Source organism: Prionailurus viverrinus, chromosome D4 (assembly GCF_022837055.1).
Source record: "Prionailurus viverrinus isolate Anna chromosome D4, UM_Priviv_1.0, whole genome shotgun sequence".
Taxonomy (NCBI): Eukaryota; Metazoa; Chordata; class Mammalia; order Carnivora; family Felidae; genus Prionailurus; species Prionailurus viverrinus.
The window spans coordinates 56,391,945-56,405,063 of NC_062573.1; the positions used below are offsets into that span (position 1 = coordinate 56,391,945).

At 41.0% G+C, this 13,119-nt stretch overlaps 1 protein-coding gene across 1 annotated transcript; it reads right to left on the reverse strand.

The window, feature by feature from the left end:
• Positions 1 to 296: 296 nt before the first annotated feature.
• Positions 297 to 11,574, reverse strand: MLANA (melan-A). Its single transcript, XM_047831117.1, has 4 exons — positions 11,498 to 11,574; positions 6,973 to 7,069; positions 1,635 to 1,748; positions 297 to 365 (listed from the first exon to the last, which is right to left on the reverse strand). The coding sequence occupies exons 1-4, from the start codon at positions 11,572 to 11,574 to the stop codon at positions 297 to 299; spliced, it is 357 nt and encodes a 118-aa protein (XP_047687073.1).
• Between the last annotated feature and the right edge of the window lie 1,545 nt (positions 11,575 to 13,119).

Sequence of the window (13,119 nt, forward strand, 5' to 3'; positions counted from 1 at the left end):
AGCCAGGTCACCATCTCACGGTCCGTGAGTTCGAGCCCCGCGTCAGGCTCTGGGCTGATGGCTCAGAGCCTGGAGCCTGTTTCCAATTCTGTGTCTCCTTCTCTCTCTGCCCCTCCCCCGTTCATGCTCTGTCTCTCTCTGTCCCAAAAATAAATAAACGTTGAAAAAAAAATACTAAGCTTATTATTAGGGATGATTTACACTGTTTCTACAGCATTCCAAAGCAGAATATTAGATGTCCATATTAAATTCCAGCAAAATTGTAAGGGAAATCATTTCAGCACCTCTCAGCATTCTCACGGGGAATAAGGTGGTGGTGACTGTTCTGCAGAGAGTTTCTCATAGGCAGGTGGAGCATTGGGAACCTGTGAGAATGAGAAAGGGAGAGTATGGGCTTGGCAACAGTGCGTATGTTCTGGGAGAGGGTAGAGTTAATGGTTAGCATCATAACTATGCTATTTCTCTGGACAGAAAGTTGTAAGTGTCCACAGGTTTCCCAAAATCTCAAAAACTTATTTATACCTGCATGACCTTTGTCAGTTTAAGTCCCAAGCCCTAGCTAGTGAGTTCTTGAACACTGTTTTTAAAGCCAGTAATATACATTACATTTATACCACATAGATACATCCTTGTGTATCTTGTGTATCTAAAGGCCAGTGCTATCATCAGTATAGCAAAAATGTGCCAGGCCTTTATTTAATGCTCAAAATTTAGAATTCTAGAGTGTTTTCATTGTTTTCATACTACAGGTTGGAAAACTGAGGTTAAGTCACTTGTTCAAGGTCACACAATTTCACAGCAATTTGGCTCCAGAGTCCATTCTCTCCACCATCATGATATACTGCACCTATACCAGTGCACACAATAGAAATAGAGTATACCACATATGAGATTTAAACATTTCTAGTATCCACATTACAAAATAAGAATAAACAGGTAAAATTAATCTTAATTATTTAATCCCACATATCAAAATATCATTTCAACATGTAATTGATATAAAAATCATTAATGAATTATTTGTATTTTTTTCTTCATACTAAATCTTTGAAATCTGGTATGTGTTACAGCACATTGTAATTTAAACTACTTTGTTACAAATGCTCCATAGCCACATGTGGCTAGTGGCTACCCTTTTGGACTGCACAGCTCTATACAATTAATAACAGATGCTTTTTTTTCTCCCCTAGATATATCTATATTCAGAAAAAGGCAAATATACTAAAAACATAAGACAAAAAAGATATTGTATGCAGAACAAACTTCTTCCTTTGGATCTTATACATATAAGATCATTGACCTAAAAAATCTGAGTAAAAGAGGACATGATTTAAGACAATCTCTGGGCTTCCCCATTTTTATCTTTGTTATTGTGTTTTTTGTTTATTTGTTATGTATTTTGTTTATTTATGTTTTTGTTATGTTTATTATGTTATTACTTATGTTTATACATGTATATATATAAGTATATATATATAACATAAATTTTACCATTTTATTTAACATTTTTAAGTATACAGTTCAGTAGCATTATGTATATTCATATTGTCCTTGCTTTTTAAATTGGAATAATTTTATTCATTTGAGTTAAAAACAGCCATACAGAAACACCAAGATATAGGATCTCAACCTACCACAGGTTCACAATTATTCTCTTGAAAAGGCAGCTTGCTATCCTGGTGACCAAACCCCTCACGTGGACATCTCCTTGTTAAGGTACTTCGAGTGCCAGTGTGAATGCTTTTGTCCTGAAATGTGCATGCATGAAGGTCAGTGGTTGAGAAAAAAATAATTGAGTTCAATAAAGAAAAGAGAAGGAAGTTGAAATTTTACGAATGGGTTTTAATCAGGATGCCTGGGTGGCTCAGTTGGTTGAGCACCCAATTCTTGATCTGGACTCAGGTCATAATCTCTCAGTTTGTGAGATGAAGCCCCATGTCAGGCTCTGTGCTGACAGCACTGAGCCTGCTTGGGATTCTTTCTCTCCTTCTTCCTCTACTTCTCCCCTCACCCTGCCTCTCAAAATAAATAAATAAACTTATAAAAAAAAAAAAGAAGAAGAAGAAGAATGGGTTTTAATCTTGGTTCTGCCACTTATGTGCAGTGTGTTTCTGCCTAGTAGTCATTTTGCCTGTCTGAATTCCAGTATTTGTGCATCTGTAGTATGCACCTACCTCTCAGAGTTGTAGAAATTAAAACTAAAGGTAAAGCACTTAGTACAGTGCCTGATACCCATTAGTTCGTCAATGAATATTCTTGAAGGGAAATAGAAAAAGAATCAATCTAAAAAATGAACCTCAGAGAATGATTTTGAGTGGAGGTGGTCAAAGCTAGTGAGGTATCTCAGTGAGAAAAAAACTTTTGAGAAACTTGGCAGCAGGGACACACTGACTATTTCTGCCTTCCCCATAATGACAGCAAAATATCTTTAAAATGCTACAAACGCATATGTTGTGGTAGAAATACTGTGGTTGTAGCCTGAGCTTCCAAGTTAAGCTGCAACATGATGACTAGTCAAGGAATAAATTATGCACCCTGAGTTATTATGGGGAGGGGTGGGTGAAAGCTTAGTTTGGTGCTTTGCATAGGTTTACAAGGTGATATTCTCCATCCCTAGAATATAATAACAACAAATTGTGCAGAACAGAGAAACATACCCAAGTGGGGACTTCAGGAGTGGTCCACCATAGTGAGGTGGAATATTTCATCACTGACATAGTTTAAAATTACTAGCACATTATGATAATAAAAAGCATAGTTTTAGTTGCTTTTATTTTTGTTAAATTCTCCATAGTGGCGGTTCTCAAATTTTAGCATGCATCAGTATTACCTGAGGGCTTGTTAAACCCAGATTGGCAGACCCACATCCAGACGTTCTGACACTAGGGTGAGGCCCATAATGCGCATTTACAACAAATTCCCAGGTGATACTGTCAAAATTGATGATCCAGGGTCACATGGAGAACCAGTGCTATGCAGACAATGCGCCTCTTTATTGCCTGCCCCCAGGCAACCCAGCTCTATTCAGATCCTTAGAAGGAGCAGGCAGGTAATGCTAAGGGGGAGGAAAGGGGCCAGGTGGGGGCCATAGAAAAGGAGGGAGAGTGTCTCATCTAAAGGGACAACCACTATATAGCTGCCAGTTTTTGCTAGATCTCTTGATTTTTAAAAAGAAACTGGAAATTGAGATTTTTATGTAACATGCTACTTTTAAATTTTAGTACCTAATTCAATTTTTTTTTTTAATACAGTCCCAAACACCAGTGAGCCAAATCTAGCCAGTAGGGCATTAGCAGTATGCATTCTGTGGTACTGGCTGAGAGGGACTGGAACAAGGAGGCTGTGAGGATGTTAGCAGTTCTTCAGCCTTTTCTGCAGACTGTGGCTAATCATTGGGGTCTACTAGGTTGGAAGAGGGCATTAAGGCAGGTTTCTCAGGGAGAAGTGGAGAACTGTTTGAAATATCAGTGAGATAAGGCCAGACATGGATTGGGCTGATAACTACACAGTCTGCAGACTGTAAAGAAGTAGTTTTCCTAGACTCTAGTCTGAGATTATTATTGATGTTACCCCCTGGAAGGATATATGTGCAAAGGCCCTAATCTTGATGTGAGGATGCAGGAAGTTTCTGCTCCCCTCCCCAACTCGCAGCCCACAGGTAAGGTATTTAATGCCTTTTCTCCCTTTACCTCAATTTTCACTTTTATTCTTTTTCTTCTTTGTAAATCTCTCACCTGCTATAGGATAGGGGCATGATCCACTCCCCTAGTTCACTGCCAATTCTATGCATTTGTACTGAAACTTCAGCATTCGATTTAAAAGGCATCTTCCTGGGGATGCCTGGGTGGCTCAGTCCATTAAGTGTCAGACTCTTGATTGCAGCTCAGGTCATGATTTCACGGTTCATGGGATCTAGACCCGCATTGGGCTCTGCACTGACAGTGTGGGACCTGCTTGGGATTCTCCACCTCCCCCCCACCCCACTGCCTCTCTCCCTGTCTCTCAAAAATAAATCTTTTTAAAAGGCAGCTTCCTGGGTCCCACCACCAGAGAGGGTCCCAGAATCTGCATTTTAGCAAGAGCCCCAGTGCAGGGGCCCCTGATCAAGCAGTGAGAAACACAAGTGAAACATGAGTGTCAACTGAACTGTAGCAGGGGCCTTGAAATTCTCCAAGAAATTCTCCAAGAATCAAAAAGCATTTTGTCCTAAACTTTCAAGTGAAAGGTAAAGTTGGTAAATACAAAAACAACTTCCATCCCTTTATAAATCATTTTCCTGCTGAAACAAGTTGCTGCAAAAAGCACTCTTTTCTTTCAAAAGATGTTTTTCAGGGCTAAAGGGAGTTGTGAGTCAATGGAGACACTTTAGGAGATCTTAATTCCAACCAACCATGCTACCATTCTATGGTCAATGGAAGTGGGAAAGTAAACATTTCAAAGCTTAAAGCAGTTTGCTAGAGGTGGAGTAACTTAGCTACCTGAAGCTTGCATTTATTGTCATTTATGTCCTTTGGTTTCAAAATGAAAAAAAAAAAAAATCACTGAAGAGAGGCAGGGAGGATTTATTTAGTGCACTATTTTACATAATTTTGCCTAAATTTCTTAGACTACTGATCCCCAATCCAGCTTTTCAGGAAATATGAAAGTCTCAAAACAAGATTTTAATATTAATTTAAGAAGTAGGGGGCACCTGGGTGGCTTAGTCGGTTAAGTGTCCGACTTCACCTCAGGTCATGATCTCATGACTCATGGGTTTGAGCCCCACATCAGGGTCTGTGCTGACAGCTCAGAGCCTGGAGTCTGCTTTGGATTGTGTCTTCCTCTCTCTCTGACCCTCTCCTACTCATGCTCTGTCTCTCTTTCTCTCTCAAAAATAAAAATAAACATTAAAAAAAAAATAAATGACAGCATTTTTTAGGTGCCACAGGAACCAGAAAACTTAAACACAGCTCCATCTCACAAAAATTCCAGAAACTCTACAAATCACTGATCTAGTAAGGTTGAACTGAAACCTTACTAAGCAAAATGTTCACAGTGTCTGAGCTTATGATATTAAAGACTCTCTGTTATGGTTTAATTGAGTTTAAGATGGGAGTGTTGAATCAGGAAGGAAAAATATCATTGTATTTTTGTCCAGTGGCATCAAGCCAATTAGGAAATGGTTGTCAACATATTGAATTTGTAGAGCTTTTACTCCTTGAAAGACTTAAATCATTGTGTGTTTTTATATACAAATATAGAATTAAATAAACATATGGAAGAAAATATATATTAAAAACTGATATATATCATATTATATCACATGTGCCTAGGTGTAGAATACAGTAAATGAGGCTCAGAGAAGTTAAAATCTAAGGTCATCAAGCGAGTCAATGACAGACAATGAGACCAAATCCTGATGCCATACAATGGGGTGACTGCTATGGGCCAGGCACTGGAGGTACAAAGATGAGTAAGAAATATTCTCTGTCCCAAGACATAAGTGGAGGAAGGATAAGGGGTAGAGGAGGCAAAAAAAATTAATAACCAATTGCAAAGCACTATTAACTCTGTACTAGAGGCACAAATGGAATTCTGTGGCAGAGAGCAAAGTCCCTCCCTAATCTGTTGTGAACAGCCACAGAGAAGTGTCATATGAACACAAGATCCATCCCTAATCTCCTAAGCCAAGGCTTTCCTATGGTACTTGGTTTGGGATCTTATTCAGACTCATAAACTTCCTTCTTTCCACTAAATGTCAACACACGGGAGGGCTACTACTGCTCAGTGGCCGTGTTGGCCCCCAAACTTGCACTGTATTTCATGATTTGTATTTGGACACTCTGACAAGATGGGGATTAGGGCAAGGGGCACATGGGACTCCCCAAGCTTCCTGGCAAGGAGAATTCAAAGCTATACCTGTTATCTTCCCCTCCCCTTCTTCAGACTGCCAAGCTCCAAACCCCACCCTCACAACCGTCCTCTCCATCACAGAACCTTTTCTTCTAAATGAAGTGTTTGCTGAATGAGGAACGGGACATTCCAACATCTTCTGTAAAGATACTTTTTTCCATTATGTATCAACTCAGAAGTTTTCTGATGTGTAATAATAAAGGGAGAAATGGAGAGAAGTGTGGAGGGACAGAAAAAGAGAGGGTGGAGGAGGAAAGAGAGAAGGGAGAAGGGGGAAGGGAGAGAGAATTACAACTTTCCTTTCATTCCATTGCTCACTATGGAGAGAGTCTTTGGATGCTTAAGAGCTAAAGTGCTACTTGGCTTTTAAGTGAGACCTGTAGTTCTAATGGTTTAAGATCAATTGATGTTTCCCATTTGTGGAAGACACTACTGCCCCAAGACTGGACTGTGTAATTTGTTAGCTTCCTGTTCATGTGGGTAAAGAAGAAAAAATTCTGTCAAAACTACATTGGTCATCAAATGAGAATGGGCTCTGTTAAAAACCCAGCGGTCCTTTGTGCTGCTGAGGGGTGGATGATTTCCTCATTGTACTTATGGCTGTATAGATCCTAGGCATGCTGAATTGCTTGGTATAACAGAGTTAGAAGAACCTGGAACTCCCAGGTGAGGCAGCAAGGTGAGATGAGCAAGCCACTAAGTTGAAGAACAGAACCAGTGAGAATTCCCAGAAGGATTGATAAGATCTGGAGCATCTCACATGCCACTGTTTGCTGTGCAAGAGTATCAGGACCTCTTTCTTTGCACCACACAAACTATCAGTGCTCAGCTACATACACAGCCAAGTACTCAGGTTTGCTGTGAATCAAATCACTGAGATGGGCCAAGTTTCTGGTTGGGGTTCATGCCTAGGTAGAAGCAAAGAAGACTTGAAAGAAGTATAGAGAAAGACTCATCAGAACCAGAGAGGAGAGTTAGAGGTGATCATGAGAATGTTATCTCATTCCCCAGAAATTCAAAGAAAGAAAGGGAAGGGTATCCTGGATCCAGAGGGATTCCAGCAGTGGAAACTTTACTAACCCTCAAGCTTCTGTATCCACTTCGTCTTCTACAATACCAGCAGCCAATGAGCAGCAAAATTCCCAGGACTACTGTCAGGATTCCAATCCCTGCAGCCCTGGCCCAAGAGATAGACAAATGCATCTGGGTACAGAAACCTTGCTCCAGATTGCGATGAACATGCATCAATCTTCAATCTTCACAGGAGTTTTTCCAGCCCAGAGCAACACCTCCCAGCCCCCAAGTAGTTTCCTACCCCATACCACACTGAACGCTCACCAGGCCTCCAGCATCTGTAACCAGGAACAGGAACTTCTTTAGGAGTCTCTCAGGTGTGTGCCCACAGAAATAGGGCTAACTGGTATGGCCTAAGCACCCAAGTTCCAGGCACAAGAAGTGCAGTAGCAACTGACCCTTACATGAACAAAGTATTTACTGAGACTGAGTTATCTTTTCTTTCCATAAGGACTTATTTAAAACATTTTCCCCAACTATTAGTCCAGAAAAAAGATTGATAATTAACATTGACTTCAGACCTACTCTAAGCCGGATGCCATGATGAACATTGTACACATACTAGATTATTTAATTCTTACAACAATCCTGCAAAGGAGGCATCACCTATCATCCCCATTTCACAGATAAGGAAATAGATTTAGAGGTGAAGTGCCTTGCTGATGATCATACAGAGGGTAGCACAAGATGGAGCCAGGATTTAAACTTGAATTTATCTCATTTGTGTTTGTGTCTTTTCTGACCCAAACTCACCCCTTTATTCCTTGTGCATGACTAATAAATTCATGTTCAAAGATTCAGCACCACCCACCACTCCCAGGATGATGGCAACCAATCCTGTCTTCTCTTATACGCAGCCCTGCAGTGGTAATCAGCAGTGTGCTTACCTGTCTCTTCTAGGAGAGGAGGTCCCAAAGGAGTTTTTTGGTTTTTGGTTTATGTTTTAATTTGTTTCCTCAGTGCCTAGAAAGTGTCAGGCACATTGGTGTTTCAAAAAAATATTTCTTGAAGATGGATGGATGGATGGCTAAGTGGACAGTTGGATGGATGGCCAAATTAATAAAAAATGAACAAATGAATTATGGGTGATTACAAATTCACATCTGCAAAATGAATGAACCATTGAATGCCTTTTTTAAGATAACTATTTATAAATATGTGGATTTGGGGCATAATGCTAGCCCCAACATCATTATTTTTACTCATTTACAATTGGAACTGAAGACCTGAAATACCATCTTTAAAGATTCATCTTTCCTTTGTCCTAAAAGCTTAATATTCTGTTACTTTCACCTCTTGTGGGTCATTGACACTCTAGTGAGAATGAGGGGATCCGCGACTTTCCACAGAGTAGGTTTTGATTGGGGATAGAGAAAAGATAGTGAAGAGGAGAAAGTATTTAAAGCAGCCACTGAGGGGGGCGCCTGGGTGGCGCAGTTGGTTAAGCATCCGACTTCAGCCAGGTCACGATCTCGCGGTCCGTGAGTTCGAGCCCCGCGTTGGGCTCTGGGCTGATGGCTCAGAGCCTGGAGCCTGTTTCGGATCTGTGTCTCCCTCTCTCTGACCCTCCCCCGTTCATGTTCTGTCTCTCTCTGTCCCCAAAATAAATAAACGTTGAAAAAAAAATTAAAAAAAAAAAGCAGCCACTGAGGACTTAGGGCTGGCACATTCTGACTGAAGGGGTGGAAGTAGGGCTTGTTGGATTTAAAGGTCCCCAAGACTGTAAATATTGCATGGGGATGCCAGAGTCTAGCCCAGCTGTTAGGATATGTGTCTCATGTTTATACTCCATTACACAAGATGCTATCTGGCCTCTGCTTGCTTCAGGAATCCAGTTTAGAATCACCAAAGACTGAACCAGATGGGTCAGTGCTTACTGCTTACTCTGTTCTCACCTAAGTGACCTGGAAAAGATATTTTAGAATTGAGCTGGGACTAGAGCCCAGGGGATGCTGAGACAAGCAACCTTATCTCTCCAGACTGCTTGGCTGCCAAGTCAGAGATGCCAGCCGACTTGACTTTGGAGTCAAGAGACTCTAAAGATGTTCAATAAGAACCTCCCAGCTGACCAGGCATGGGTTATTAAAAGATATAACAAGGAGGCTCAGTGCTGGGGAGAACTGTCTGAGCTGAGCCTAGAGCAAACCTGTAGCTTCACTAAGAATGGAACTTCACTAAGATTGTAGCAGGATGCAATCCGGGCATCTAAGCCAACCTTTTGAGCCCTATGTCCAGTGGCCCATGGGAAGCATTAGTTACCACAGAGGCCCTGGAAACAGTGACTGAGGCTGTGCTTTCCCTGTATAACACTGTCAATTAGGTGGCATCGGCCTGATTTTCTACATCATAGCATGATCAAAGTGGAGAGTGCTGTGACTTGCTAAAGAAAGGCTCTGCAGAGCTGGGTGATTTATAGGAGATTGAGCATCTGAATGTAAATCAAGATATAGCTGAGGCTTCTCCTGGACAGAAGCCCTGTAACATCTACCTGACCACCTCCTTCTCAAGGCTGCTGAGGCATTAAGTCTATTCTGTCCATCTCTAAACAGGATGGATGACAGTGCTGGATAAAAAGTCTGACCTAATTATGCAGGCCAGTCCACCTATTTTGTGGATCATGAAGCTGAGACCTACCAAGATTCATCAACATCACCACCAGCTTAGTGGCTTCTCTGGCATTCATTGAGCAATGATTTGTGCCATGCATTGTGCTAAGCACCCCACATATAGACTTTTATTTCATCCTCACATCCTCACATTTAGTCCTCCAAAGTAGATATGATGTTCATGTCACAGCTGATATCCCTAACATTTTAAGGTGGTAAAACGCCCAAGGCTGCACAACTAGTAAGTGAAAGAACCAGCATTCACAGTGACTGGCCTAAGATATCCAAGCAGTGCCCTTCCTTCTATATCATTCTTTCCTGCCATATCACCCTTTCCTGAAATGAAGCTTTCACAAGAAGCATTCAGTGGGTTCTCATGACTGAAGGCAGCTGATTTAATTCCTAGCATGCTTGTGCTCTAATTACACCCACCAAGTCTGTGGTCATCCCCTTGGACATCTTGACACAGACAGAGCTCTGTTCCACTTCTTTATGCACAGTCACACTGCATTTACACACATCCAGTGACTGATACAGTAGTGGAAAACATCAGGATATGCCAGACACACCAAAAGAATCCACTACCCAGCTGGGCAGGGCTCTCTAGAGTGTCATTCAAATGCCTCCTGCAGCAGAGTCACATGAGATGCTTGTTAAAGTGCCAACTCTGTGCCCCTACCCCCAGACCTATGAAATCAGCCTCTCTAGTGGCAATGACTGGAAAACTGCAGTTTAAAATCTCCATAAATTACTTATTCCCTTTCAACTGAGAGAACCCCTCAACCTCTCTTTCCTGACGTTTCACAGTGATACAGTTTGTTAAATCATTATACAGAAGCTGAAACAATATCCTACCTAATATGTGTACCCCCCAAATACCCCAAAGAGTGTATTTTTGCTCTTCAGACATTTTTTCAGATCTCCCCAGCCCAGTTCCCCACTGACCACGCAGGAATGTTAGAGAATCCCACTAGAGTCTTCTAAGGAAATGCTCCCAGCCTAAATTCTTCCTCAGTCCCTTTAATGGATTCTGCATCTTGCTTGCCCCTGCTAGTTCACTCTAATAAAGATTTTTAAATAGTTCTTTTCCAAGGGAGAGCAAGTTTTCAGTAAGTTCTGAACTTAGGAGATAGTCCAAATAAAAACCTGGTACCATTTTTTTCCTGTTGGAGTCTCCACTCAGAGGGTGTAAACTGACCTCCCACCAATCTTGCCCACTCTAGTACATGTAGAGTGTGTCCCAGGAGACTGTCATCCCATTACAGCACTTATGTTTGCTAAAATTATTCTTGAACCTAATTATCCAAAAGACTGTAATATTTTTCCAAAGACAAGGATAGTGTCTTGGACTGATTATGCATTGCTTAGCACTTAGAAATGCTGAATCATATAAATACTTATTTTTAATTAATTCATAATATCAAACAGCTTTCCTTAGGATAAATTATGATGCAGAATTATAACCATCATCTTCACCCTGGAGTCAGTCTGCAGTTGGGAGTCGCACATACTTGCCCTTCATTCTCACTAGCTCTTTGGCAACTCGCCTTTGTTCTGTCTGCAGACCATCTCTAGGAGCCTGAGTGGGTTAGACATAACAAGGTTTGAGGAAAGTGTCATCTTGCATCCAGACGTTTTCCATCCAGGGAACCTGTAGTGAAAACCTAATAGCCAAGGATACAGAAAAATAAATGCCAAGATCCAACTGATTATCATTCCTGTCTCCTTGCCTGTTTGGCCTCAGAGAAGCTTGACTGAGCCCCTTGTAGGATCATGGGGGTTCCTCACCTCATTATCAGGGTTTTTACTCTCTGGAGAAATGAACACTAGAGAGATTTACTGACAGGCAGGTGCTGGTGGAAATCAGCAGGCTGTGTCAGCAAATGGCAAACTAGAAACCTCCCTGGGTTCAGTTTTGAACTTACTCTTCAGTTGTGATGTAGGAGTGGTTGTGTCCCTTCTTGGGGTAGCCAAGAATGAAGTAAGCCTCTTCTTTTGGCATCTTATGGGCACAATTCACAGGATACCTGTAGCAGGGGCACACAGGCATCATTTAATGCATCCAGAGCATCTCACTCAGCACTTCATAAAGATCCACAAAGACATTCTCTCTGGGTGGACATTAATAATACCCAAGACCCTCTGGTTTCTCTCTGGGAAAGGATTTGTACTTGCTTTTTTCATTGATATCAAGTGGAGATTGCTCAAGGTTCTAACCACTTCTACCAACTGAAACAAGTTCAAAGAAGAAACTACAAACAAAAGCAAACAACAACAACAAACTTTGAGTTATTATTTTGGGGGGAAATGCTCATCATTTGCCTTCAATGTGACTCTATACCATAAGCTTGTAGAGAAACAAAATTCATTTTTATTTATTCCCTACTTTCCTTGGCACAAAACTGGTTAATAAAAGGAGGTCTCTCCAAAGGTATTAATTTCATTTCAATCTTTGGCCAAATAGATGGTTATGATGACATGAATATGTGGCTGAACACAGCATCCTCTTTCTCCCTCATTCAAGTCTCAGGAATAGGGCTTAAATCTGTTTGTGTATATGTCTTATAATGATATATATTTTAATACACAATTTTAAGCCATAATACAAACAAATAGACAAAAACTCATGAACTATGGAAGTCATGATTAAAGTGTGCTGGTTGGAAACCAACAGTGGTTTCTCTTCTCTCCTTGCTATTATATGTATTTTTCTTCCCTCTTATTCTTATGAATTTCAAAGGTCTGATAATAGAGTTATATTAATAAGCCTGCTTAAAATAGTAGGAGAGAAGTGGGAGAACAGAGGGGAATTCACCACATGAACACTTTACACTGGGGCATTTTGTGCATAATTTTTCCTTCCCAATTGTAAGAAAGAAATTATAGTTGAACTCATGATCATCTCAGGTAAATAATGTAGGGGTGAGCCCTGTGCTCAAAATTACAGATACAAAACTTGATTCTGCATTAAATTGTTTTTGTAAATCTATGTAAACCTCTGCAAACAGTATAGGGACAACAAATGTACCTCATCTCATCTCACTCAAACCAAGAGAAGCAGTCTTTCAAATGACAAGAGAATACACACACAGAATCAAAATCAGGATGTAGCCTGAATGATTGCTTTACCTGGCTCTCTTCTTTGCTTTTTGGCAGTCTAGAAACAGGACCTAGGAAGAGACTTCATGAGCCCTCAGTAGCTGAAGACTTACATGCACTGAGGAGAAATTTTGCTGACAGCCAAGCATCAGGGAAGCAACGAAGGAGGGCAAAGGAGCCCACCAGAATCCCCCAAAACCTGTTCTCTTGGGCAAAAACAATGGTTGAGAAGGCCATGCTCTTACCTTCCTGGATGGGATTGTTCTGTCTGCTGGCTTGTCCTGTGTGTGAAGATTGCTTCTCTGACTCTTAATCTTTTGAATTTCTTTTCCTGATCTCCAGTCCCATGTTAGTCATGAGTTTGGATTTCTGACAGGGTCGCCTGTGATTGCTTAATTGGCATGAAAGAAACTGACTTCATTCCTCTCCTCAAAAAGTCATTTCTCAC